The sequence below is a fragment of the Trichoderma harzianum genome (assembly GCF_003025095.1).
Source record: "Trichoderma harzianum CBS 226.95 unplaced genomic scaffold M431scaffold_4, whole genome shotgun sequence".
NCBI lineage: Eukaryota > Fungi > Ascomycota > Sordariomycetes > Hypocreales > Hypocreaceae > Trichoderma > Trichoderma harzianum.
Window position 1 is genome coordinate 451,173 of NW_020209252.1, and position 25,344 is coordinate 476,516.

Sequence of the window (25,344 nt, forward strand, 5' to 3'; positions counted from 1 at the left end):
TCGAGAACTGTTATATGGAAACGTTGCAATGGGTGGGGATGGACAAGGATCAACTTGAGGTTGGCAAACCTGTTCGAGACGATGGATCTGGAATAGCAAAAGGACATCAAAGGTATCCTATTTGAGCTTCTGCATCTGCTTTTCGGTATCACAAATATATATAGAGGAGAAGAGTCTCGATGTGATTCGATCTGCGACGCCGACATCACGGTATGTCCCGGAGTCGGCCTTCGCGTTCCAAGCGCTGATGAATACACCACTCGACTTGAGAATCGGATCTTCTAGAGTGACAATGGCAAGCCAACTCTGTAAACTGTCGACGGGAAGAGTACTGTGGAGAAACTTGTGGCTAGATTGCGAAGCTGGTTGAAGCTAATCACAGAGTAGATAGCCTGTAGTTCTGGCTTAATGAGACGCCGAGGTCTAGCTTCACAAAGCCAGTCCTTGAGCTGGATGAGATCCTGGGAGCATCTCAAAACGCAACGTCTGGAAGGCCGACTAAAGTTGATGCTGGCAGCGAGGTTCTCTGGTGAGACGTCAGTTTTTAAGCTGGTAGCCTCAACAAATGCATAGTAGGACATATGGCGGCAAGTGTGTATAATGGAATATCCAAAAACTCCTCATACAGCTTTACCAAAATGAAGTTATTTAATAGCGAGCAAGTCGGGATAATGGTGGTCCTATGGTCAACATTTATCGACATCCGCAACGACGATCGTGTCTAGACAAAAGAGGCGGCTTGAATATTATCCGAGTGACATCCAAACTAGAGACAGAGGCGCATTTGCCCATAATTTTTGACCTATTGCTTGTAAAACTATAGCTTTTCCGCCGGTTGAGTTGCCAGGCGCATAGCTTTTCCGTTGGACGGAATTCTTGTTGATTCGTCGCTTCAATTGCTTTGTGTGTGTGTGGACGGCTCGACAGTCAGTTAGCATGCAACATTATTCGTTTTGAACCAGTTTCGATGTTGATAGGCTGAAATGAGTCTTTGTGTTGCGATTTTGTAGCCACTTGGGTCCCCAAATAGACGCAAGCCTCTTTCTATTTTCCGGATATAGTCTGTCAGAGAGTGGTGATGTACGTCTGTCTCTAGGAACAGTGGCGGGCAATGTTAACTCTTTAGGCCCTGCTGCACGTCGCACTTCGGTGTTAAAATCGTAGCACGGATAGTACATGTATGTAGTCTCGGTTTAGGGTTGCAGTAGTCCATGTAGGTAATGACATATAATTATACCAAGTCCGAGGTCACTTACACGGGATGCAGGTCATCCAGGTATTAGGCAGATTTAGATCCATGATCAGTCGATACATACGCCACGATTTGTTCAGCAGCGGAGTTTCCCCTCTCAAGCCTTTGACACATCACATCACCGTGCATTTCAGGGGCCTGGACAACTCGCCGTTGTGTTTTGCTTTTATGGATTGTTGAGACAGCATGAGCTTCTGCCACCAACAACCCCGCTTCACAAGTCCGAAAATATCACCAAGTCCCGGTGTTTGGCGGCCCGAGGTGCTCCATCCGGATGCGCTTTGCGAAACGTCGCATTTCTAATTCGGAGTTTAGCATGGAGCTGAAATGCAACCTACCGCATGGAATTAAGAGATTGACCGAGGGCTGTGCGGACCTGAACTTTGGAGGAATGGGCACCTTTGTTTCGGTTGTTTTGGTACAGGGCACAGTTGTTGTACATGCAATAAACGCCTGCTTGTAATTGGTTTGTCTGCTGCATGCAAGATGCTCATGTACTTGCTGTTGTTATGTCTGGGGATTGGCACCCGCAACAACTGCCCGCTTGGATCGCCTCAACTCATTGCAACTCTGGAGTGCGATTGCCCATATTGCGTGGCTCAAGTCCGCCACGCGATGAGCCAATTTTTGGCCAGAGCACCGTCTTGGGCGGACTTGGCGAGCAGCAGCTGTTGCATCCTGCGTTTGCGTTTTGCAGCTATAAAGCGCCGCAACTCCTCGCCATCAGCTCAACTTGAACCCATCAATCTCCTCAACTGACCTTCTCCTCTGACAGTGAAGCACATTCCCGCAACCTGATCCTATCACGTTGCTAGGAGATAAAAGCTTAAAAAGAAAAGGAAAGATACCTACACACCCTTGGAAGTAACTAAAAGGAACCACATCACCGACTCGTCAACATGAGCTACTTCCCTGGTCCTCCTCCTCCCGTGAGCCCGCTCAACCGCTACCGGTTGCTGTCACCAAATGCCTCCGTGAGAGTCAGCCCGCTGTGCTTGGGCTCCATGAACTTTGGTTCAAATTGGTGAGTAAATGGCTTTTATGTTAAACGCGGGAAAATATAATCGTTGCTGACCTTGCTTTATAGGAAGGACTTCATGGGAGACTGCGACAAGGCAGCCTCGGAAGCCATCTTGGACTTTTTCTACGAACAGGGTGGCAATTTCATTGACACTTCAAACAACTACCAGTTCGAGGAGTCCGAGGCCATCATTGGTGACTGGATGAAGAAGAGGGGAAACCGCCATGAGATGAGTATGTCTCACCAAAGACCAAGCTACTCATCATCCAACATCAACTTACTAAATATTTTGTCTAGTCATTGCAACAAAGTACACTACCTGCTACAAATTGGGACCCGTTCGTCCTCATATCGCCGCCAACTTCACCGGAAACGGAACAAAGAGTCTAAACGTATCTGTTGAGGCCAGTCTGAAGAAGCTGCAGACCGATTACATCGATCTGGTGAGGCAATCTACGCCATATTATTAGTTTCTGGATCATGATACTAATCCATCCTAGCTTTACGTGCACTGGTGGGATTTCGGTACTTCAATTCCGGAGGTGATGCAGTCATTGAACAACCTTGTTGTGTCTGGCAAGGTTCTGTATCTGGGCATCAGTGACGCTCCTGCCTGGGTGGTGAGGTAAGTCTGCACAGAGTTCGTCTTTTTAATCTAGTCTTCTGACGTTTTGATTACAGCAAGGCAAACGAATATGCACGAAACCACGGGCTGCGTCAATTCTCCGTCTACCAAGGCCTCTGGTCCGCAGCCAACCGTGACTTCGAGCGCGACATCATCCCCATGTGCAAGGACGAGGGCATGGCTCTCGCCCCCTGGGGATCCCTCGGCTCAGGCAAGTTCAAGACGGAAGAGCAGCGCAAGGCCGAAGTCGGACGCAAAGTACAGGCTACCGAAACCGACATTCAGGTCAGCAAGGTGCTTGAAAAGATTGCCGCACGTAAGAACACGGTTCTCACGAGCGTCGCTCTGGCATATGTGACTCAAAAGACCCCTTACGTCTTCCCCATTGTTGGCGGAAGGACGATTGAGCACCTCAAGCACAACATTGAGGCCCTCACTCTGCAGTTGACTGAAGAGGACATTGAAGAGATTGAGAGCGCTTACCCCTTTGATTTCGGATTCCCGCACAACATGATGTGGGGTGGTAAAGCACCAGGCCCATCCCAGCAGAAGATTTGGCTCCTTGAGTCTGCTGCTCACTATGAATATGTCTCGGAACCCAAGGTAGGTTTTGCCCCTATTCAATATTATCCAGCAATGATGTTTGAGATCTAACGAAGTGTTTGTTTCTACAGGCTATTGCACCGACAAAAATAGGAGAGTAGAGCGTCCGCTTTAGGTCGTCGTGCTGGAGATGGTTGCCAGGACGCCAAAATACTCAGCAAATCCATCATGAGCATGGTATGCATAGTGGCGCCGGCCCTGGCTGGTGAATGGGAGGAAAAGGCGAAATATTTTGAGAGCCGGTGATGCCAACGTCGTTGATCATCATTACAGTACTTGGGTAACGAGAAACGAGGGGTTAAGGATACGCAACCTTGAACTGGGTATGACTTGCTTGGAGCATTTAGCTAGTTGTATTAGGATATTAAACAGCAATACATCGCTTCAGCTTTAAGAATCAATGTGTGACATGGGCACGACGGTGAGAGAGATGACCCGAGTTGAGATTGATAACCATCTCATTATATTAATGGGTATCTACATTACCTATTTTGGTTTGTGCATATCAACTGTCACATGGCTATCATCAAATTCAAATATCCTATATCCCACCCGAACGCCGACTCGGACTGGCCTTTGGTTCGCGAATCATGGTCGTTTATTTGGCGCCTTTGCCCTTTGCCTCGTTATCGCCTAGCTCTCTGATGAAAATTGACGTCTGTCCAGCCCCGCTGTAGTCGTTCTGCCCAGTCTCAAATCCAGGACACACTCCGACAGCCAGATACTTTCCATCATTCGAGAATGCCAGGGCGGCAACGTTGTTGGGGAACTTCTGATATTGTTTTAACCTCCTCTTGGCCTCTGCATCCCACAAGGCCACTGTGCCGTCACCGCCTCCCGACGCAAATGTTCCGTGGACAGAGTGGAACGCAAGAGCATTGACGGGGTAAACGATATCTCCATCGCCGTCGGGGGCTGCTTGTCTGTGGCACTTGAACGCATATTTCCTGGCCTGCGACTCGGCGGTATCCTCGAACCACTCGACCGCAACACGACCCTCAATGCTGCTGGTGGCGTATCCGGCATCGTTGGGCATGCAAGACACCGCGCGAGTGAGGTATCTGAGAGATGACTCGCGCTGTTGCCAGGGTTTAAGCTCGGTGCTGCCGGTACGGAAGAGCTCGACGATGGAGTTATTGTCGTAGATGTTGATGATGCGGCCCGTCATGGCAACGACAACCTTGCTGGGGCTACCAGCCAGAGCTTGAGGTTTGCCCGGAAGGGTAATGGTAATGGGGTTGCTGGAAGGGTCGTTGAGGTTGTGCAGGTTGAGAGTGCTGTCCCAAGACGCAGAGATGAGGATACCGTGAGATCTGCTGTATACAACGCGGCGGACGGGGGCGGTGTGCTTGCTCAGGGGGGTTAATTCTCCGGTCTCGAGATTGAGGCTGTCATTCTATGGTCAGCAGGTAGCTCAGCTGTCGCCAACTCGTGATCGGAGGTAGCAAATACCGGTTGACCGTCCAATCCATGCCCGCGGTGAAGGCTTCATTGTCGTCAGCGCCGAAGCAGACGTCTAGAACTGGAGCGCGGTGCTCGTATGTGTTGACGAGGCTCGAGGCCTCTGGACCGTTTGTAATGTCATAGTAATACACCTTATTATCCCAGGATGAGACGAGGAGCTTCGTTCCTGAGTCGGGCGCGAATGCGATGGACGATACCGCGTCGCCGGGGGGCGGTGAGAGCTCGTATTGCGTTGCTAGCCCTTTGTCAGTTATCCATTGAAAAACATCAAGTCGCAATTGCCAGATGCCGCCGCGAACGTACCTGGAGCCATTGCCAATGCCCACGCTCTGCTATGACGATTCAGCAACTCCTTCCAGGATGGAAGCTTTGGATGTTTACTTTGGAGGTCACGTGCAGATAAGCCAGAAGCATGGCTGTGGCGTGGGCATTGGCGTTATCGACCGAAGCATGAGCCACAACCACCCCGCCACGAAGGTTTGGCTCAAGCGCAAAATACTATCAAAATTGTGACTCCTCATCCCACTTCGAATCTTTTAGAATCGCAGCGTATACAGAAGCTCTGTCCTTCCTACGAGTCGACATCGAACGAGCCTCGTTGCCCGTAAAGTCTGTCCGACCGTCGTTTTCGAGTAATTCAGCAATTTCCAAGCGATCACATCGACACTCGCGTGAGCAGCTACGAGAGAAAGTTTCGGGTCCTATAAAAAACCAGCCCCCACTTCCTATCTTCCTCCTTCTCGCCAACCGACTCTCATTTCCCCAGATTATCGTCGAACAACACCGCCAAGATGTCTTTAACAAACTGTCGGTTTTACGAGGAGAAGTATCCGGAGATTGACAGCTTTGTGATGGTCAATGTCAAGCAGGTGGGTTTTTACTCCGGATCCGAGAGAGAGCGACAGAAGGAAATGCACGGAAAATCTGACAAAAAATTGAAATAATGGGTAGATTGCAGAGATGGGTGCCTACGTCAAGCTGCTGGAGTACGACAACATCGACGGCATGATTCTGCTTTCTGAGCTGTCCCGAAGACGTATTCGAAGTATCCAGAAGCTGATCCGAGTCGGACGCAACGAAGTTGTGGTGGTCCTCCGTGTGGACAAGGAGAAGGGTGGGTGATCATCGGTTCCTAAGTTATGTCATGGAAAAGCGAGGCTCATATTAAATCGCAGGATACATCGATCTGTCAAAACGACGTGTTTCGCCCGAGGATATCGTCAAGTGTGAAGAGCGCTACAACAAGAGCAAGATGGTCCACTCCATCATGCGACACGTTGCCGAAAAGACCCAAACTCCCATCGAGTCCCTATACGAGAGCATAGCCTGGCCTCTGAACCGCAAATATGGCCATGCTATTGACGCTTTCAAGCTGTCCATCACGTACGTGGCCAGTGTCAAGCATTCTACATTTTTATATGAGTGGCAGACTAACGTGGATGTAGCAACCCCGAGGTGTGGGAGGAGATTCAGTTCCCCAACCAGGTTGTCGACGACGAGCTGAAGCTGTACATCAGCAAGCGACTTACTCCTCAGCCCACCAAGGTCCGTGCCGACGTCGAAGTTACCTGCTTCGGTTATGAGGGTATCGACGCTGTCAAGGCTGCTCTGCGAACCGCCGAGGCCAAGAACACAGAGTCCATGCAGGTCAAGGTCCGACTTGTTTCGCCGCCACTTTATGTGCTTACCAGCACATGTCTCGACAAGTCACTGGGTATCACCCGTCTGGAGGAGGCCATTGTTGATATCCGAACGAGCATCGAGGCAGCTGGTGGCAACCTGACCGTCAAGATGGAGCCCAAGGCCGTTACCGAGAGCGACGATGCCGAGCTGCAGGCACTCATGGAGAAGAGAGAGCGCGAGAACGCCGAAGTCAGCGGTGACGAGAGTGTCAGCGACAGCGACGACAACATTCCCGAGACAATCTAAGCTGTCTCACAGCTCTATGCCAACAGCGATGAAACTGCGGTTCTTACACTTGGGACCGGGGGAAAGCGGATACCATCTTTTACAAACAAAAAAGAGGAAGGAAAAAAGCCGTCAGCGCTCGTACTAAAATGAGAGGCATGAGCCTAGAATTTGGTTTAGGAAGCTTTTGTGGCGGGTAATGGCGTCGTTTTGCGTGATGGACGGTGGAAAAGCCGTGGATTTCGGCATATTTGTAAGGGGTAGATTTTGGCAGAGACTCTACGACGTCTGATTTACGTGGAGAATCTAAGTATATGAAGAAAAAAAAAAAAAGCCATAAAAACAATCAACAATGTTAAATTGCGCCATGTATTGTGCTCGTAGACGTGACGATTGAGGGCAGGTAGTTTTGATTCCGCATACATGTCAACCTGGTGTTTCAATGCACTTGTGAAGAGGTCACTGAGGCTCTACCTCTACTGTGGGATGAGCTAACCCCACCACTAAGCAACTTTTTTCCAAATCAGTACTGGCAAAGGGCTTAAGCTATTTCTAAGATTGTCAACGCTTTATGGACTGATCGACTGAGCTACTCACTGCTCACTGCTCTGCGACGACATTTATATAAGCTGTATTAGTCCTGAGATTTCTTTTTCACTGCAGTATTCCTAGGGAGCACCTCCATGGCACTCAATTCGCTATGGGCACGAATAAGAGGTAGCGCAGCCGGAGGCACTCCAAGCTTCTCTCGAACCACGGCGCTGAATCTCATCGGCTTTGCGACGTGGATACCAGTGATTGCGTGGTTCAACCTGCACGTGGCCGAGCTGACGGTTGTGGACGGGTCATCAATGTATCCGTTTATGAATGCGGATAGGGATTCGTCGCTGCGGAGGGACGTGGTGTTGAACTACAAGTGGTCACCGCAGGAGGATTTGCAGAGAGGGATGATAGTGACGCTGAGGTGAGTTTGTTGTGATCTGTTTCAGTGTGAAGATGAATTACGGTCGCTCTGGTATATGATATTTACGAGACTGGGATATACTGATGCAATCGTCTCATCATAGGAGCCCATTTCATCCCGAGGTAATTGCCGTCAAGAGGGTTGTCGCCCTAGAAGGCGATGTCATCAAGACAAAGAAGCCATATCCCGTTCCAACAGTCAGGATACCGCAGGGACACGTGTGGGTGGAAGGAGATGGTCCGCCAGGCTCAAGTCTGGACAGCAACACGTATGGACCAATTTCAAAAAGATTATTGACGGGGAGAGTGACGCATATCGTGTATCCGTTGAAGAAATTTGGGCCTGTCCAGTGGTGGGAGCATGACAGGCCTTTGGTGGAATGATCAAGTGTGGGATACCATGGATGAGATTCAATGTTACGGGAGTGTGTACATGTATGATAGTAATAGGGGCTGCTACAAGATGCATTTGGGCGGCGTCTTTGGCAGATGAATGTATCATTAGTTAGAAACAAAATACCACTGTATCAATTATAGCATTGGATTGAGTATTGCAGTATGGGACTCAACGTCATGGCTCGTTGACCGAAGCAAAACCCCGTCAATTCACCGGTCACGCCACAGCGGATCAGCACGTGTGGCGCAGTCTAGCAACCAAAAACCGCCTATCAGGAGGCTCAGGGCAAAAAGTTCTCAGCGAGCGTTCGGGAGCCCACGCGACCGCCCAAGGCATCGAGACCCTTGGAAAAAGAGGCTTTGCCGTTGAATTCGACCTTTTCACCATAGCATTTTTGCTCTCCCGCTTGTTTCATTTCGGCCGTCGAACAAGGGGAGACAAGTTTTGTTCCGAGTTGCGACTTTGCGCTGCCGTGCGCCGGGCTGTTGTTTTTTTTTTCTCCCGTGGACCCTTTTTTTTACTCTTCTTCTTCTTTCGTCATTTCTTTCTTCCTCTTTCGCATACTAGACAAAGCCGAGAGTTCTCTCAATTGGGCGCTCTTTCTCCTCTTTCTCAAATGTCCGAAGGCCTCTCCAGCTCAGAGCAATTCCCCCTCGCCGGCTTCAATTCTGCGACCGCAAAGCCCGACGGCGCGACAACCAGCGATTCCACTGCGGCGGCAGGCCGTGACACTGCCCTGGAGCCTCGTCATGCCGGCCACTTCTCGATAGCCTCGTCCGACAGCCAATCTGTTCACGCCATGCAGGGCCAAGATGTCGAGGCTGAGGGTCGGCCGCCATATATTCACGTTGGTCTTCCCTTCTTTGTTCCTTTGCTATTCGAAGCTATGACGTTGTGGTTTATTTTGGGGCTCTTGCAATGAGGGGTCCCTTTTTTCATGTGTTTCCAGGGCTAATGGTTGCATCTTGTAAGGCAATGATTGCGGGAGGCCTTGGAGGCTCAACGGGTGATATGCTGATGCATTCACTGGATACCGTCAAGACGCGACAGCAGGGAGATCCTCATTTCCCTCCGAAATACTCTTCCTTGGGACGATCCTACCACACCATCTGGCGGCAGGAGGGCATTGCGAGGGGCTTGTACGGAGGCTGGCTCCCAGCGTTGAGCGGTTCATTCCCCGGCACGCTCATGTTCTTTGGCACATACGAATGGAGCAAGCGGTTCTTGATAGATCACGGCCTTAACCACCATCTCGCTTATCTCTCAGCGGGTGAGTCACAATTGGAACAAACCTGCGATTCCTCGCTGTTGACACTAAGCTAACCTCCCCCCTTTCTAGGATTCCTGGGAGACCTGGCGGCTTCCATTGTCTACGTGCCATCCGAAGTCCTCAAAACCCGACTGCAACTCCAGGGGCGCTACAACAACCCCCATTTCGTCTCAGGCTACAACTACCGCGGCACCCTCGACGCCGCACGCACAATCATCCGAACAGAGGGCACCTCTGCGCTCTTCCACGGCTACAAGGCCACCCTATATCGAGACCTGCCGTTTTCCGCGCTCCAGTTCATGTTCTGGGAGCAGTTCCAGGCTTGGTCAAGAGTGTACAAGCAGAGCCGCGACATCGGCGTGCCCCTGGAGCTCTTGACCGGCGCCGCTGCGGGCGGTCTCGCCGGCGTCATCACATGTCCCCTCGACGTCGTCAAGACTCGCCTGCAGACGCAGGTCAACATCCCCTCCGAGCCCGAACATTCGCACCGGCCTAAGGACCCCAACCCGCAGAAGCGACTGATATCCACGTCGTCACCAAGCACGCATAGACCCAAACCCGGTGCCATCGCGCTCAAGACATCATCCGTCTTTACTGGACTGAGGGTCATCTACCATACCGAGGGTATGAGCGGCTGGTTCCGCGGCGTTGGGCCCCGTGGCGTGTGGACTTTTATCCAGAGCGGCTGTATGCTCTTCTTGTACCAGCGGCTGCTTCACAAGCTGGAGGTTTGGATGCCTCTGGAAAATCCTGAGAATGAAGCAGCACTTTAAAAAAGAAGAGATACTCTTGCTTGCTCATTTTCTTTCTTCGTTTGCTATTTTTTAATTTCTTATTTGTACATTGACAGTGAGCATTATGATGCGAAGACATACACTCAGCATTGCGGAGAGGAGAAGCGAATATCGAGAGGCGATATTACCATGTATAAATTTACTAGATGGAAGGGGGGAAGGGGATGAGGGAAAGATGAAGAAGAAGACTCAAGTTTTACAAAAATGAACGGGGGAGGACTGATTGGAAGGATTTGGAGCGGACCCGGTCACTTTGTGTGAGGCGTTTTAAGGGGGTTTAGAACTGGGATGATAAGATGGCATTCTTTGATATATGATATAGATAGAGGGCATGGGAAGGACATACGTGCCAAATCTCCAACATGTGTTATTACTACCTACCATTCACTCGCCATTCAGTTTGTATTTTGCTTTGTTAAATATCACTGTATTCTAAGTCGGTGTATTAGAAAGGGGGGCTTTATTTATACATACCACTATCTAACACAGGGAAACGACATCAACCAAAGGTATCTCATCTCAGACCGGACCAGACCAAAAAAAAACAGCAGCAAGATGCAAACAGACGTCGTATCAAAAAACATAGATACCACGAACAGAAATCCCCAGGCAATAACAGCAACAGTATTCTCAACAACCTTCTCTTCTCATACCTCTACCCCTTTTAAAAAAGAAAATCAGAAAATCAAGCATCCGGATCACTCTCCTCAACAACCCCCTCCTCCTCAAAATCCCCCATCCTCTTCATCATGTCGTCCCTCGCAAGACACGTCGCAATCGCCACCGTCAAGGCATTCCACACGCCCAGGCTGCGATTCTGGAAGTCCATATCTACGTGAAAGTTGATAATCATGTCGGCGTCTTCTTTTGAAGCGTCGGCGGTGAGTAAAATGACAGAAGTGGCAACTATAAAGAAGCCGAACACGACGGGCGGCGGACGAATGTATGATGTTGGAGGGGCTGGTGAGTGGAGCGTTGTTGTTGAAGCCATGGGGATGTCTGCCATTGTGATGTCGTCGTCTGAACCGTCAAACAGTTCCCGTTTGATTGCGATTTCGTTTGCTTCCTCTTCTTTCTCTCGCTTAACGTATACTCTACTCTTTGCGTGGTTGTTGGGCTCATCATCCCCGCTGTTAATGACGGATGTTTCTCCATGAGATTCTGGCTTGATGACGGGCCGCCGTAGTAGTGAGAACAGTCTATTCATCACCCGCGCCCCAAACGTCCTCCAAGATCTGCTTCTGCTGCCACCGGGCTGCTGCTCGACGGATGCCTCTGCTTCAGTCTTGATTTGCGTCTCGACCTCCTTGTCTACATCCATGTCAGTTGAATAAGTTCCCTGCTCTGGCTTGATGGCGAGCAGCTCTCGGTGTGCTTGTGCTAGCTCCCTCATGCGTGTCTCGATAAAGGCCGCCAACGTAGACCCTTCGCCGTTCCTATCGACGACCTCGACTGTGGTGTTTGGGATGTACTTTAGATGGCTGTAGCCTCCGTCCTCAGCAGCCCAGCTGAGGTAGTTAGTTAAGGCTTTCTTAATCATTTGGGGCACCTTTCGTCGAAGACCCGACTGGCAGTTCGTGCGGACGTTGGCAGTGAGGTCGATGAGTCGTGTCAGCGCCGAAGTTGCTACCTTCTGTATCAGTTTGAAAGCTCCGTCTAAGCAAATAAAGAAAGGGAAAGGAAGGGAAACAGAGATCTCGTACCTCGAAATCCGCCCAGTCCACTCGTGTGCGCATACACAATCGGCTTCACCCCCTCTCTCCAACAGAACAAATCCCCCGAAACAGGAACACCTCGAAAGTCAACCTCCCAGTGCAGCGGCAAGAGCGGAATCTCCTGTCGCAGGAACAGAATCTCAAACAGCCGCTCCTCCAGCCTATTCCACCGCTGGCTGCCCAGATATCGCCTCTTCTCCTCCTCCATGCTGTCCAAGATCGTACTGTATACGAGCCGCTCGCCGTCGTCTTCGTCTCCCCATAGCCTCATCAGTGGCTGGTTGACTTTCCGGGGCGACTTTGAACAGCGGTAGGGCGAGCTTCGGGGGGTGGGGGTGCGTTTCTTGGGTGACGTTTTGTGATATCGACGGGCTTTTTTGCGTCGAAGGGGGGTGCTGCTACGGCTCTTTTGAGGCAAGGCCGAGATGGTTTGTGTTTTCGTTTCCATGGTTAGATATTCGGATATATGTTAGAGTCAGATAGTGCTGGAGATTGTGCATGCTGCTCGAGGACGGTCTTGACGAATGAGTTCGACGTCCCTTTTCTATGGGTGGACGAAGTGCGTTTGTGGATGACTTGGGGAGAGATTCGGTAACTTGGCTGGATCAATGCGATTATACGGTGCCTCGAGCACTATGTATGTGCTATGGGAAGCAGTTTGGCGGTGCTGGGCAGCTGCGTACCTAAATGCAGTGAGGATGCCAGCAGTCAATTGCAGCTGTAGGGGGCCGAGCCCTCCAAACAGGCGGAATATATGTTCCATGAGACTAGAAGCATTTGAACAGCTTGCACAGGAGATGAAGCAATCAATTACCTGTTCAACTTGAAACATTGCTTTGATGTTGTTCTATTCTTGGTTTCATAGTATAAAGAGTAAGTCGATTTGGACAAAAGGGGGTCGCGCATCTCTCTTTGACATCCATTCTGTAACAACACTCGACAAAGCCTATTCTGAAAGAAGTGCAGAGGCCACAAACAGCATTGCGACTGTCACTGTTCAATTTGCCACTTTTCATTCGTTGAAGTTGACAGCTCTAAAAATGGCTTGCGGGAGGATAGCAACATGCAGCTGGGGTCGAGTGGCCATGGAATAGCGTTTGCAGGAAATGGGATTCTTGTTCTGCAGGGACCAGGGCTCAATTTATCTATCGTCAGGATTGCATCGCATTACTCAGTCAACCATTCTTCATCTATCAAGTGAATCCATAATCCATCTACAAGCTCACTCAGTCTTTCTTCTCCATGTACGGCAAACACGCCTCATAAATATCCTTGTAGCCAGGACACTCCACACTCCTCTGGAACACTCCCTCGTCAATCACTTTCACAGATTGAAGAGATCCCGCAATGAAAAAATCGCTATAACTCGGACGAGCACCGAGTATAAACGGCCCAAGCGCCCTGTTTTTCCGCATCAACTCTCCAACAGCACGCCGATCAGCATCGACCGCCTGCCAGCGCTCCTCTTCGCCCGCGAGCAATTCTTCCAGCGTTTTCCCAAACCGACCCTCGCGAGTGCGTCGGAAGTACTCTTGCGCTCGTGGTGACAAGATGTGAACCTCGCGCGGCATCGCCGACCTGTAAAAGGTTGGGGCAACCAAGGAGCGTACCTTGGCCTCGATTTCGGTGCCCAGTTCCGAAGTGAGGGGCACCGAAGGTTCTGGGTATGTCGACTCTAGGAATTCCGAAATAGGTTTCGAGTCCATGATGTATTTGTTGGTCGGCAAATGGTGGATGGTGGGCACCGTGTAGTTGAAGTTCCCAGAGGCAGGGTCATGGGGAGGCAAGCCGCTGTGTTCCATGTTAACTAGAGTGAATGGGTTGCATATTTGTATGTCGAGAGTGTAGTAAAGAGCCGAGATGTGATTGGGGGAGAGGAATGGTATAGGTCATCATTGAAAGAGAGACGAATGAGACTCACAGTCCCTTGAGCGTAGGCTCGATATCTGGCATCTCGAGGAAGACTGTCTTGTAGGGAATTTGCTTATAATTGAGCAAGAGCCTAATGCGCCAGACGACAGGAGAAAAGCAGACGTCCTTAGTGCAAGCTAGGTCATATAAGATGATCTGGGGTTCGGAATTTGCCATGTTGATCGTGATATAGGGAAGACGCAAATTGAAGAGACAAGGTATGAATGTGGAATCTGGCTCCTGGCTGGTGGTTGTAGACAGAGAGAGACCAAGATAAGCTACAGGCTACGGGCGGTAGATATAGAAAATTATTTCCATATAACTTGCGGTATTGTTTCACGCAGCAATCACAACAAATGTCTCAACACAAGTGAGAGGTTATTCGGTTATGTCACTTAGATCCTTCGTTGAACTTGGCGATCATGAACGGCTGCTATTGGTGAATATGGGGGGATATATTGAGCCAACTGGTAACATTTTATTGGCTCATTGGATAAACGGGTGAATAGCGACGACGATGAGTCTTGTTTATGAAACATCCAATTATCATCATGCATGCGCTTTGCATTGTTTAAGATGGCAATACACAGTTACAGTACATCAAATGGCTGGACGATGGCAGTACAGTGTTTAAAACACAGTAACTCATGGCGCGACACTGTGTCGGCCAATCCTGACCCCACATGGGCAAAACTTTGGATATCGAAATCGCAGACTGATCTGATATTGATATGCCTGTATAGCATCATTTCGACCAGATCCAATTCACGCTGCAGCCATGGCCGAGGCAGTGAAAGCGGCCGCGCGCCAATTGCCCGCCTTCAAGCTGGGCCAGAAGCAAGTTTTCTTGTACGCCAACTCTCTCTACAGCCCGTAAAACTCCCCTTGCGCAATAACTCACCACCAGTACCCCAGGCCAAACCATGTCATCACGATGCTCCGAAAAGAACACCTCCCCCCCAACGAAGCCTGCTTCAAGGTTCCCCTGCGATTCACAAAGTTCGATCTACGAGACTACCTCTGGAACCTCTACAGCGTCGAAGTCACAGCCGTCCGGTCCTACGTCAAGCAGCAGCCGCTCACCCAGCGCAGCACCAGCTCGCGCTCCTGGTACCGCCCGCAGCCGCAGAAGATCATGACGGTCGAGCTGGCCAAGCCCTTCCAGTGGCCCGAGGTTCCCGCGGACCTGGAGCCCTGGAGCAACGAGCTGTGGAAGATGCGCGAGGACACGATTGAGAAGAGGAACGAGGAGCAGCTCGTGCGGCAGCGGTTCCAGATCCCGCTCAAGAGCCAGGAGCCGGTGCCTAAGGAGCGGGTGGAGCTGGGTAATTTGGCGAAGAAGATGCTGGCGGGAGAGGTCAAGTGGGAGAATAACGTTGTTTTGGATCCTAGGTGGGATCAGATCCTGGGCAAGGATAAGGCTGTGAAATCAGCAGAGAAGACAACGACAACTTCATGAAAAGGAATAAAATAAACAAAAAGAATAATGGAAAATGGAATACCAAAAAGAATCGGGAACATACAGGAAAAGAGGGGATGATGGCGACGGGCCAGTGTACGACTTGGATGCATAGAATGTGGCATGTATGTATGTATGTATGTATGTATGTACCTTATGTATATTACTCTTGAACTTGAACAAAATGACTATAAGGTCAATTCTTTCTGCTTTAAATAACATTGTATCAATGTCAAGACTTGATCCAATGCTCCGCCGCCTGGAACCGCAACACCTGATCCCCCCAACTCCACCACCCAGAAGTCAGATTCCGTGCAAACACTTCCAAAGCAGCGTAATCCCTCCCAAGAATATTCTCAAACAAGAACCGAAGGCTCGGTTTCCGCGAATGTACGTCTGGAACCGCCACAATGACCCGAGGTTTAAGCCCGGTCGGAGCTTTTACGCCAATGCGCTTTGCTATGAGAAGCGTCTCCCACGGCTTTCTCCAAGTGGATTCCATATCGAAGATTGGCTCGCCAGAGGATGTGATCTTGAGCCATGTCCATTGTGTTACCAGCTCCAGACCCCAAGATGCAAAGAGCCCTCTGGGAGAGGTGACGAGGTCGAAAACACTAGACTTGTTTGTGATCCAGATGGCTACTAGGCCGTCGGGAGCAAGATGTAAGGGGACAGGAATGCTGAGGAGAAGCTGCTGGATTTCCGTGAGGTTGTAGGCAGTGCTGTAACTACCTGTCTTTTTCCTGCGAACAGATCGATTGGGCCATGGAGGATCAAGGACAATGAGGTTGAACTGCGGTGCCGTGTCGACAAATGTCTGCCGCAAGTCTTGGATCGATCCGTGGAGGTATTCAGCTCCAATCGGAACCTTGATGCGAGAAGCCTCAGCCGATTCATCAGCGCCGACATCAACATGGTCGTCATCAATAGATACCCCCTTCTCCTCTGCAGAATGACAGACCCGGTCCAGAAAAAAAGGCCCCGAATACTGACCCCGAAGCTCATCCAATGCGCTCTGAGCAGCCGCCGCAGCCATCAGTTCAGCAATGCGAGCTCCCACAGACGGCGCATGGCCCGCCGATGCTCCATTGCGCGGCTCCGGTGTAGCAAAAGGCTCGAGCAGGGGAGTTCCGGAGACGATACGAGCCGCAGGCCGGTGGCCTGGAGGAACTTGGGCTTCTTCTAGGGAGCGAGGGATGTCGAGCAGGACAAAAGCAGGAGAGTCATTGTTGTTGCTGTGACTCGATTGGAAGAGGATTGACGATGGTGGCGAGGGTGATGACCTCAGAGCTGCTGCTTCATGTGTGCTGCCAGAGGCCATGTCGGCGCTTGAGATTATACAAACATTATGCTATCCGCAATGACAAGTGTATGTTGCATATCATAAATAGAAAGACAAAGCCATTGGAAAGGTCACTACATGAATAAATGGCAAGCAAACGAAGGCTTTCTATCAAGGTGATTGAAGATTTACTTACCAACGGGTTAGCGCTAGTACTGATAAAAGGGCCAATAGGATTACATCAATCACATTCGTTACAATCGTTCATACAATTGGCTAAAAATAGCAATAGATTCTTTCATTTTCATTTTCTTTATTATCTTACTTTTACTCGTCCTTCCACTCTTCTCTTCTACCCTTTGTTAGAAAAAGAAAGTGAAAGGAAAGAAAAAACCAAAACGCCGTCGCTCCAAAACGAACAAGGAAAAATGTATACGTGCTGAGTTTGTTGTACATTCTCTCCCAAACCACCGATAGCCCCGGCAGTGCCTCGCACCTTTGGGGCATCTTTGCCATCTTTGTTCATCCTTCCCAATCCCTTGATACCATTCGCTATTTCCCATCCTTTTTCAATCTTGCCCAAAGGACCGACACAGGTTTTTGGCTTATATCGACGTTGGGGCAGCGTCTTTCCTCCATCCCTTGCTCCGCATGTTCATCTCAATAGACTTCCAGATATACTCCACAACCTCCTTATCTCTGAATCGCGAGGCAACGTCGTCTTCACCTCGCCAGCGGTCCACACTGGTGCTCATAACACGATGGCCCCAGCCGCGGATATTATCCGGCGGCAGGTCGCCTCTCCATCCGACGAACACGCCCATGGTGTGCTTGAACAACTCGTTGGGATTGCTCCACTTGTAATTCTTGAACTGCCATGTCTGACCTGTGGTAAACACCGCAACGATGCGGTTCCAGTATTCGGGCTTGAACTGCTCCGACCCCTCGACAAGGATGAATCGCATAGGTCTGTTGGGATCGATGCCGGGAATGATGCGCTGGACGTGAAGCATCGAGGCGGTGGAGGCTCCAGCATCAGGAGGCACAAATTTGCCGTCCTCGAGGAAGGACCGGGCATTGGACATGCGCAGTAGAGACGAGGCGGATGGAGAAAGCAGAATAATGGGATCGGGGCGTCGGGAGGGGCCCTTTTGATTGATGGAGAGCGACTGTGTTGAGCCAATAGCGGAAGAGGACTGTGACTTCTTTTGAATAAAGGGGATGGCGAGTTTTCGGACGTGAGAAAAATCCTAAGAGCAGCGTCAGCCAAGTGTCCACCGGTACACGGCGTACAAGCAGCTCCAAGTAAAGCATCGATTCACTTACCGTGGGCTTGATGCCCCTCAGGACCGTGTTCCGGTCGCCCATCCGGCGCTCGCCATCGTACACGCTCGCCAGCCGCGGGTCAATCGTCCCCTTACCGGACCTCGCTTGCGCAGCCAAAGCCGCAGCACCAATCTTTGAGGACGGAGCCGCTCCAGCAGCCGCCGCGCTCGCATCACCGGCCAGGGGCTTGATGTACTCGCTTTCTTCACTAGCACCTTCCAGCCAAGTAATCAGATCTAGCCTCTCGATGAAGCCTAAATTCTGCACCTTGCCGCTCGACCCGTTGGCGGCGAGGTCATCGTTGAGTGTTGTTGCCGAGGCATTGTATTCCGGGATGGCAAGCTCACGGTTGAGCCAGGCAAAATAGATACTGCGCAGGTCGACAGGCTTGTCGCTCGAGATGAAGCGCGTGGGCGAGTCTATCGGCAAGGAGAGAGAGAGCCCTGTGAACTGCAGGTGCGTGGCCTTGGAGAGAGGGACTTCGGGCGCCGATGCATCGGCAGACGCGCTTGGGATGAAGGGCTGGCTGCTCGAGATGGACTGTCGAAGGACAAGGAGGGGATCGTGGTCAGTGGGCGCCATGGTGGACGCGAGAGGCGCGAGGGTGGGAAAAGGATCCGAGCTTTGTAAGAGAGGCGATCAACTGGGGGAGATGGAAGAGGGCGATGCTATCGATAATTGATTATGAGAGGTCAATTGATGCGCCGCGTAGCATTGAGAGAAGAGGCCCGCTGGTGATGAGGCTGTAGGGGGATGACGCCTTGTTGGGAGATGTAAGTTGGTGAAGAGAGGTTGTAACGCAGCAAGGCTGAGGGAGGCTAAAAAGCTGCAGCGCCGTGTCGGCCAATTAGATTGCAGCTTGACTCTCAGCCAGCACAGCTCAGACGGTGCCCATTGGAGGGACTTTTAAACCATGGTTTGAAAGTGAAAATCCAGTGAAATGATTCCTGAAATTTTCTTTATGTAATATTTGTTATATATATAGTGAGTATCGGTACTATCAACTATTTGCCAGTGCATTTCACATGGATGGAAATCAAGTCCAACCAGTTCAGTTTGAAACTTGAAGCGCCTGATTCAGCACCACTTCACACACACTCGGTTTAGTAAAATGAATCACAACCAATAAATCACCGGTACGGGCACGAGACGGCTGAATGCATTGAATGCATTGAATGCAACTCTATTGCATTCTACAAAAACGCTCTGAGCTGTTTTACACGTAACCAATCCCACCATGTCCCGCACTCTAAGCGGGCTCAACCTCAACTCCGGCCTTTCGAGGTACCCTTGGAGGCTCAATGATACAAAAAGAGAGCAACAAAAAAATAGACAAAGAACAGAAATCTTTACACGTAATGCTTTACAACCCAAAAGACAAAAAAATGGCCAACGCCAGTACAGCCGTGCCTTCGTTTTCCTCTTTCTTTATATACCAAAAACAAGCTTCATGCGTTCGTAGGTGTAGAAGCTCACCGCCGCCAAGGGTATCACCTTGACATATCCAATCGTGAGGCCGACGAAAAATCCCTTGAAGCCGCGCTCCCGGAGGATCATAGCCGCTGTCTCTCCGACTCGCAGCCTTCGGCCATCGCCAACAGCGCCGCCAACCTGCATGCGTCGTCGCACGACCTCTAGAGGGTAAGAGCTCGTCTGGGAAATCATGCCGGCTACGCCTCCGGCTGTAAGTTCGGCCCAGGATCGAAGCGGTGCTGCCTTGCCTTCTGGGTGGTTCTTCTTTTTCGGCAGAGTCGTGTATTCAGCGATGGAAGGGTGGCGCAGGAGGTCGGACATGGTGTCGTGAGTGAGGAAGGATACACCAGCATACGGCAGCATGCCGAGCATGGTGGGAGCAAATCCTCTATAGAAATTCACAAGGCCGACTCGTGGCGCAACGGATTCGACGGCGGAGGTGGCTGAGTCTACGGCTGCAGCAATTCCAGGTGTATTTGGCAGTTTTGGTGTTCGAGATTTTTCAACGGGGTGTTCATTGTAGATTTGGCGGCAAATCGATGTCAAGGATGACCGGCCATCTCTCCTGGTTTCAAAAGCGAGGCGGACTCGAACAACTTCTAGGGGGTATGTGAAAAAGACGGAGGTCACGCCGGCAAGACTGCCACTGATCAGCCGTCGGAAGGGCGTCTCGTGGTTCTTGTCGGGGATAATCATGTTGCGAATCTGCTCATAGGCAAGGAATTTAATGCCGGCATAGGGGAAAATTCTGAGGAGCGTGGCGGAGTGGCCCCTGAAGAGCCCTCTGCCGCCTTCTGAGAGGTATATGTCTTTCATCGCGGAAGCGACTCCAAACGAGGAGCCGGTGTATTTTGCGAACTGGGGATTGCTGGTCTGGAAGAGGATTTTGACGCGATCGAGAGGCGCCACTGTCGTTTTGGCCTGTCCGTGAAGCGGTTAGCAAGAATCAATTCCTGCATATCTCGACAAATCAGTCTCTCAGGCGAGCAAACTCACAGCGCATCCTGCGATACCCCCGGCGACACCGGATCTCCAGATGTAATCCCATGAGCGAGTCTTTGCGCGCGAGGCCACGACCTCATCGTTTGCAGTGGAAATGGCAGCTTCTTTTCTTCTCGGAGCAGGAGCCGAAGCCGCAGTGCCAACCACAGTCGCGCCATGCTGTCGAGCTTTGTCGCGTGCTATATCGGCCATGGAGCCCGGATCCGCATAGGCGGACGGCATTGCGGCGCAGTGGCGGATAGTTTTGCGATGACCAAACGAGTCTATGGAAACGACATGCCCGCAGAAGTCGAATGGGAGATGTTTTCAGGTTCTTGAAGCAAAATAAAGAGGGCAAAAAAAGAGGATGAGAAAAACAAAAGGAAAAATCGCAGCAACGGTTGAACGGTTTAGCGAGGCCAAATGCTAAGGGGCAAATGATTGTAAGGATCAAGGAAAACAAAAAGTTGGTGAAGAATCGATAGCGGATCGAAACTCCGGCTCCGAGAGACGTCATGCGCCTGTGCGCACTTTGGCGATACCTGTGCGGTACCTGCGCTGACGCACGCTGCCTGCCCATGTGACCAAGTCACTCAGGGGTTACTCTGAGGGGAGCTGTTCAGGGCGTGGGGTTCTCCGGACCGCTGGAGAAAAGCTGGAGTGCTGCCGAGCCGAGAAATACCGAGTGTAGAGCCGCTGTGCCGTGAACACCCATTGGGCGTCCAGCTGCGACAACGGCTCTTTTGTTCCCCGGTTACAAATACCCATTAATCATTCCAGAATTGAAGAAGCGAGGCAGAATTAGATATACAGGCTTTAATGAGTAAATTAGGTAGTAGATAGATTGCCTAATCAGTTGGTAGGTGGGCATTTCAATTACTCAATCACATGCCAAAGACCTCCCCATCCATTTACATTTTCCTGTCAAGAACAAACAAGTTAGTTGTGTGCACTTTGTTTATCCATCGACAGAAAACTTCTTGCTTCAGGAAGAAAATGTCCCAAAGAAAAAAAAAATCAAGAGCCGCGCATATAGCTCGTGACTCGGCCACAACGTGAGCTAGTCATACGATAAAGCTGGGGAACCAAGAACGTGGGCAGATTTCCCCCCAGGACTCGGCCCACTTCCCCAGACTCCTCCGCAGAGTTCATGATGCGTGTATCTTCCATATTTTGTGGCGAAACAATCCTCTAGAATGCTGAATGGCATATGTCAAGCTTACACAATGTGGTAAAACAATACCAAGTTCACCAAAACCCTTCAAAACGGCGTCATCGGGTGAACTCGGCTATATGTCTACGTGTTGGGTAAAGTAGAATAACAAGTCAGAATCAAGAGGATTTATCATAATTGAAATGCCTCAAATATACCACCACTCATAACATCATTGATCTCTTACTGCGCTCGCCAATGATCAGCAGGGTCTCAAACTTGACCTGAGGCAATTCTGCCAATATTTCACTAAAACACTATCTCATACATTAGTGCTGGAGAGTTATCAATCGGCTCTTTTCTCTGTATCATGAGGAGAATGTTCATATTAATTCCAATAGGCTCTGCTGGATTCGGCAGTAAAAGTTGCTAATCAAGTATCAGCTCACTTTCTTGTACTTCAGCATCCGAGCCTATTGGAAAGATCAACCTATTTCTTAGTGATAGGTCTTCATTCCGAAGCTACTGGGAGGAAATTAAAGGTCTTCTCAAAATCATTACTCAACATGATAAGATGAAATGGCTATCTCTTCTTTAGACATCTCACCTACTATGTCTTCTCTTTAACGCCAACCTATTATTTCGTACCATCGTCATGTTCAGGCCGCCTATATTGAGAATTAGAGAAGTGGCCAAAAGCCTTCGTACTAAAAGGGGAATTCTGGTTCTTGTCATGGTGGCATTCCATTGGCAGAGAAGCTGGAGGCAGAGGTTTGACAGGACTTCCGGGATCTACAATTGAGTGGCCAGCGAAGCTTCCAAGGGCGCACGCAAAGCTTGCAAATACTTAGTAGACAGGCTCGAAGATATTCTTTGTACGGGACACAAGGGGAGCATCATTGTTATTAGGCGATAGACTTTTCTTTCTGGTTGCGGTAGCTGGATGACTGATGTTGCAAAAAGAGAAGAAGAACAAGAAGAAAGTGCTCGTTCCAATCAGAAGTCATCATCGACTTCTATATACCTAAAGAAAAACAAAGGAGGTGGGAATTCTCTATCCATGAGACGCCTTTGGAACCCATAAACTCTGGAGTCGCTTTCCTAACAGGTAGATGGTCCGCCAGGAGGGGTGTTGACATCCGCCAAAACGATCTCCACCTCTCCTCATACTCCCTGAGTACACTTCGTACAGTGATGAGGGCTAGATATTACCTTGATTCAGTCTTTCAGCTCTACACGATGGTCTAGGGATTTGGTCTTACAGAAAGGTGCCTGTTAGTGACAGATTCGCCTCGAAGTCGTTTTCGAGTACGATTGATGCAATGACCCCTTGGGGGCTCGCAGAGGTAATCAAGACGCAATCGGCGAGATCTTTCAAGGCTCTATCGGTCATAAACCCAATCTCCCAAGATAAGAAGACCTCGGTCCCAAGCGGTTTTTGACACATGTTGAAGTCAAAGTTGAGAAACAAACATGGAAGAACTGCAGCACATACGTCTATCTTGATCCTACACGCCATCATAGAACAGTTGGTTGCAATCTTCTCTAACATTAGGCTTCTATGTATTGGGATATTGGGAGAAGAAACGAGCAGCTAGGTATGGTATAGAGTTGATGAATCTGAGAGAAGTCAGTGTCCGCAGTCGGGTATAACTCTAGGCGCAAACGGCGATGAGCCTCTTCCAAGATAGCATGTCGTAAAGTCTCAAGCGCATACGGACCTCAGCTAGTGATCCGACATCCATAAAATGCAATAAACCCCTTTTTGACGAAACTTTTGTCTCGCCTGTCAACACAGTTGTCAAACATCCTTCTAGCTTTCCAGTGTCATTTACTTCTAAATCGCCATGCGCGACAGAACCTCTGCAATCCTACAACAAAATTAATCTCAGGGGTCTCCAGAAGATCAAGACGGCGTCAGTACACTTTTCGAAACACCGTCCACGATATCGTCGATCCGCAGAAAGACGTGCCTCAGGAACCTTTTAATAAATTAGTGATTCTTTCACCATTATCTCTAGGATACACCCATCTACCACTACCCAGTGGATTAAACATCCACCCAATCTAGCCGAAATCTTTCCAAAAGCGATCAACGTTGCATCAAAGGTCATTTATGATTTCCATTCTGGTGGCGCCTGATTGCCGATTGAAAGGTTAAATAGATTAATAATGCATACAATCAGCTATAACTTCTGCACCAGTCCGAATCTGATTAGAAATCTATCAGAGAAGGGTATTCGTTTGTCGGCTCCTCTAAACAGAACGCCTTCGTTTTACCATCCTTCTTTAAAGAGGTTTATTGGTTGATTCCTTTCTCGAGAACGAGTAACTGTTAGAGTTAAATGTGATCTCAAGCCAAGGGAATACTTGAAATTCCATTGAGACACATAATCCGCTCTAGATGTGCATATTAATTATATCTTATTATATAGAGAGAGACAGAGCCTCTATTCCATAGTATACGCTTGTATAGCTCAACAAACTAACCCTATAAATGTCTTATCGAACTAAATCGCCACGCTCTATCAAATACCAACTCCATTCGTCATCATACAATCAGATGCTCTCCCTTCAAGGACGTTGCCCATCTTCTAAACCGGAGACTTTTGACACAAACCAAACCGGACAAGCCCTCCTTCACGGAGAAACAGAACCCCCCAGTAAACAAACCCGCGCTCCTACTGTTAGACAAATAATTGCTAAAAAGCCATGTTTCCTAGCCAATAATCCCGACCCGATAAACGGATCCCGTCACGATGCTTATCTTACGTTGCGGCAGGAGAACGACCAGGGATATCGGACTAGGCCGGTGCCCATCATGAATCATGCGACCAAATCCTTGATCGCGTTTCATGACAAGAGCCCGCGATCCTTTACGATATATCGTTCTTCGGTGTAGCTTCAAGGAGGTCCTTACAAGATACCTACGTAGTTATCATCGGCAAACTCTGGGCGTTTTACCAATGTTATATCCCTCTTAATCACTTCATGTTGTATTCACGAGGATCCCCCGCACAACGCTAACTTGGCAAGGAGCACAAAGAACAAACCCTACATTTGTATCCTCATTGGGTAGCTCGCTAGTCCATGATGAAGGTCGTTTTTGGCAAAAGGCCGCCCTTCTCGGTAATTGATGCCTCGTGGCCAGGGCTCTGCCGACGAGTTTCTTCCTCCTAATTATCCCCTATTAGGGAAACACGGCAAAGAAAAACACCTCTACTGTGAAAACGAATCATGCGCATAGGGTATGATCACATAGCGGCTCGGTGGTCTACGTGTCTCGACCGGAGATGATTCCAGAGAGAGAAAGGCTTCCGGCGTGCCGTGTGCAAAGTACATATACCAAGTGATGGATAAACGACCACGGGGGCGGCAACGAGTGTCATTGCACAAGTCTCGGCCGATGGAGGCTTTACTGCCGATTCCACTCGCCATGCCCAGCCGAACGAGGTGGTATTGCTCCATAGGTAGGTAGCCCGCAGACAGGTAGGTACGCGTGTCACTCTGTGTGTATTAGTGTATGCTGTGATGCCCCTTGTCCATGGGAATCGAAACCGGGATCGTGCAGCAGGAAACACACGAACCACGTTGCGAGCAAATGCATCTGTCCGTCTTGTAAACGGCAAAGTCTCCCCAATCTCGATAAGCCCGGTCCCGCACCTCTTGTGCGTGCACAGGCAGTCCAGACCGAGGGGGCATACGATATAAGATGACCATACGGAGCTTTGCCGTTGCACATCGTAT

The 25,344-nt window shown here is 49.9% G+C and overlaps 11 protein-coding genes across 11 annotated transcripts; 5 read left to right on the forward strand and 6 right to left on the reverse strand.

The window, feature by feature from the left end:
* Positions 1-2,151: 2,151 nt before the first annotated feature.
* On the forward strand, positions 2,152-3,602 carry M431DRAFT_80093 (hypothetical protein; the record flags this gene model as incomplete). The annotated part of the gene is made up of 6 exons (XM_024922899.1): positions 2,152-2,276; positions 2,340-2,506; positions 2,571-2,716; positions 2,774-2,898; positions 2,955-3,501; positions 3,573-3,602. The coding sequence occupies 6 exons, from the start codon at positions 2,152-2,154 to the stop codon at positions 3,600-3,602; spliced, it is 1,140 nt and encodes a 379-aa protein (XP_024776037.1).
* Positions 3,603-3,921: 319 nt separating this feature from the next.
* M431DRAFT_111212 (hypothetical protein) lies at positions 3,922-5,304 on the reverse strand. The gene is made up of 3 exons (XM_024911791.1): positions 5,269-5,304; positions 4,954-5,200; positions 3,922-4,889 (listed from the first exon to the last, which is right to left on the reverse strand). Exons 1-3 carry the CDS (start codon positions 5,276-5,278, stop codon positions 4,100-4,102), a joined length of 1,047 nt encoding a protein of 348 aa, XP_024776038.1. The 5' UTR covers positions 5,279-5,304; the 3' UTR covers positions 3,922-4,099.
* Positions 5,305-5,467: 163 nt separating this feature from the next.
* M431DRAFT_506121 (hypothetical protein) lies at positions 5,468-7,078 on the forward strand. Its single transcript, XM_024918754.1, has 4 exons — positions 5,468-5,834; positions 5,917-6,079; positions 6,141-6,348; positions 6,411-7,078. Exons 1-4 carry the CDS (start codon positions 5,757-5,759, stop codon positions 6,892-6,894), a joined length of 933 nt encoding a protein of 310 aa, XP_024776039.1. The 5' UTR covers positions 5,468-5,756; the 3' UTR covers positions 6,895-7,078.
* A 340-nt stretch (positions 7,079-7,418) lies between these two features.
* On the forward strand, positions 7,419-8,359 carry M431DRAFT_138478 (hypothetical protein). The gene is made up of 2 exons (XM_024912576.1): positions 7,419-7,837; positions 7,941-8,359. The coding sequence occupies exons 1-2, from the start codon at positions 7,557-7,559 to the stop codon at positions 8,218-8,220; spliced, it is 561 nt and encodes a 186-aa protein (XP_024776040.1). The 5' UTR covers positions 7,419-7,556; the 3' UTR covers positions 8,221-8,359.
* Positions 8,360-8,546: 187 nt separating this feature from the next.
* M431DRAFT_506123 (hypothetical protein) lies at positions 8,547-10,757 on the forward strand. Its single transcript, XM_024918755.1, has 3 exons — positions 8,547-9,080; positions 9,206-9,503; positions 9,573-10,757. Exons 1-3 carry the CDS (start codon positions 8,850-8,852, stop codon positions 10,274-10,276), a joined length of 1,233 nt encoding a protein of 410 aa, XP_024776041.1. The 5' UTR covers positions 8,547-8,849; the 3' UTR covers positions 10,277-10,757.
* A 215-nt stretch (positions 10,758-10,972) lies between these two features.
* M431DRAFT_550413 (hypothetical protein) lies at positions 10,973-12,220 on the reverse strand (the record flags this gene model as incomplete). The annotated part of the gene is made up of 3 exons (XM_024921316.1): positions 10,973-11,462; positions 11,613-11,923; positions 12,001-12,220. The coding sequence occupies 3 exons, from the start codon at positions 12,218-12,220 to the stop codon at positions 10,983-10,985; spliced, it is 1,011 nt and encodes a 336-aa protein (XP_024776042.1). The 3' UTR covers positions 10,973-10,982.
* A 790-nt stretch (positions 12,221-13,010) lies between these two features.
* M431DRAFT_138482 (hypothetical protein) lies at positions 13,011-14,305 on the reverse strand. The gene is made up of 2 exons (XM_024912577.1): positions 13,934-14,305; positions 13,011-13,803 (listed from the first exon to the last, which is right to left on the reverse strand). Exons 1-2 carry the CDS (start codon positions 14,098-14,100, stop codon positions 13,239-13,241), a joined length of 732 nt encoding a protein of 243 aa, XP_024776043.1. The 5' UTR covers positions 14,101-14,305; the 3' UTR covers positions 13,011-13,238.
* A 338-nt stretch (positions 14,306-14,643) lies between these two features.
* On the forward strand, positions 14,644-15,587 carry M431DRAFT_506125 (hypothetical protein). The gene is made up of 2 exons (XM_024918756.1): positions 14,644-14,772; positions 14,839-15,587. The coding sequence occupies exons 1-2, from the start codon at positions 14,702-14,704 to the stop codon at positions 15,380-15,382; spliced, it is 615 nt and encodes a 204-aa protein (XP_024776044.1). The 5' UTR covers positions 14,644-14,701; the 3' UTR covers positions 15,383-15,587.
* A 27-nt stretch (positions 15,588-15,614) lies between these two features.
* On the reverse strand, positions 15,615-16,703 carry M431DRAFT_492833 (hypothetical protein; the record flags this gene model as incomplete). Its single annotated transcript, XM_024917043.1, has 2 exons — positions 15,615-16,617; positions 16,666-16,703. 2 exons carry the CDS (start codon positions 16,701-16,703, stop codon positions 15,615-15,617), a joined length of 1,041 nt encoding a protein of 346 aa, XP_024776045.1.
* A 236-nt stretch (positions 16,704-16,939) lies between these two features.
* Positions 16,940-18,759, reverse strand: M431DRAFT_506126 (hypothetical protein). Its single transcript, XM_024918757.1, has 2 exons — positions 17,991-18,759; positions 16,940-17,914 (listed from the first exon to the last, which is right to left on the reverse strand). The coding sequence occupies exons 1-2, from the start codon at positions 18,570-18,572 to the stop codon at positions 17,270-17,272; spliced, it is 1,227 nt and encodes a 408-aa protein (XP_024776046.1). The 5' UTR covers positions 18,573-18,759; the 3' UTR covers positions 16,940-17,269.
* Positions 18,760-19,418: 659 nt separating this feature from the next.
* Positions 19,419-20,657, reverse strand: M431DRAFT_81719 (hypothetical protein; the record flags this gene model as incomplete). The annotated part of the gene is made up of 2 exons (XM_024923071.1): positions 19,419-20,384; positions 20,460-20,657. 2 exons carry the CDS (start codon positions 20,655-20,657, stop codon positions 19,419-19,421), a joined length of 1,164 nt encoding a protein of 387 aa, XP_024776047.1.
* Positions 20,658-25,344: the final 4,687 nt, after the last annotated feature.

Coding starts and splice junctions, on each gene's coding strand:
- M431DRAFT_111212 (XM_024911791.1), bottom strand. Junction 4,890..4,953: donor ATGGATTGGACGGTCAACCG/GTATTTGCTACC, acceptor ATAGAATGACAG/CCTCAATCTCGAGACCGGAG.
- M431DRAFT_506121 (XM_024918754.1), top strand. CDS start 5,757: ATGTCTTTAACAAACTGTCGGTTTTACGAGGAGAAGTATCCGGAGATT. Junction 5,835..5,916: donor TGATGGTCAATGTCAAGCAG/GTGGGTTTTTAC, acceptor AATAATGGGTAG/ATTGCAGAGATGGGTGCCTA. Junction 6,080..6,140: donor CCGTGTGGACAAGGAGAAGG/GTGGGTGATCAT, acceptor ATTAAATCGCAG/GATACATCGATCTGTCAAAA.
- M431DRAFT_138478 (XM_024912576.1), top strand. CDS start 7,557: ATGGCACTCAATTCGCTATGGGCACGAATAAGAGGTAGCGCAGCCGGA. Junction 7,838..7,940: donor GGGATGATAGTGACGCTGAG/GTGAGTTTGTTG, acceptor GTCTCATCATAG/GAGCCCATTTCATCCCGAGG.
- M431DRAFT_506123 (XM_024918755.1), top strand. CDS start 8,850: ATGTCCGAAGGCCTCTCCAGCTCAGAGCAATTCCCCCTCGCCGGCTTC. Junction 9,081..9,205: donor GTCGGCCGCCATATATTCAC/GTTGGTCTTCCC, acceptor GCATCTTGTAAG/GCAATGATTGCGGGAGGCCT. Junction 9,504..9,572: donor TCTCGCTTATCTCTCAGCGG/GTGAGTCACAAT, acceptor CCCCCTTTCTAG/GATTCCTGGGAGACCTGGCG.
- M431DRAFT_138482 (XM_024912577.1), bottom strand. CDS start 14,100: ATGGCAAATTCCGAACCCCAGATCATCTTATATGACCTAGCTTGCACT. Junction 13,804..13,933: donor GAGCCTACGCTCAAGGGACT/GTGAGTCTCATT, acceptor CATGGAACACAG/CGGCTTGCCTCCCCATGACC.
- M431DRAFT_506125 (XM_024918756.1), top strand. CDS start 14,702: ATGGCCGAGGCAGTGAAAGCGGCCGCGCGCCAATTGCCCGCCTTCAAG. Junction 14,773..14,838: donor GGCCAGAAGCAAGTTTTCTT/GTACGCCAACTC, acceptor CCAGTACCCCAG/GCCAAACCATGTCATCACGA.
- M431DRAFT_506126 (XM_024918757.1), bottom strand. CDS start 18,572: ATGGCGCCCACTGACCACGATCCCCTCCTTGTCCTTCGACAGTCCATC. Junction 17,915..17,990: donor TGAGGGGCATCAAGCCCACG/GTAAGTGAATCG, acceptor CGCTGCTCTTAG/GATTTTTCTCACGTCCGAAA.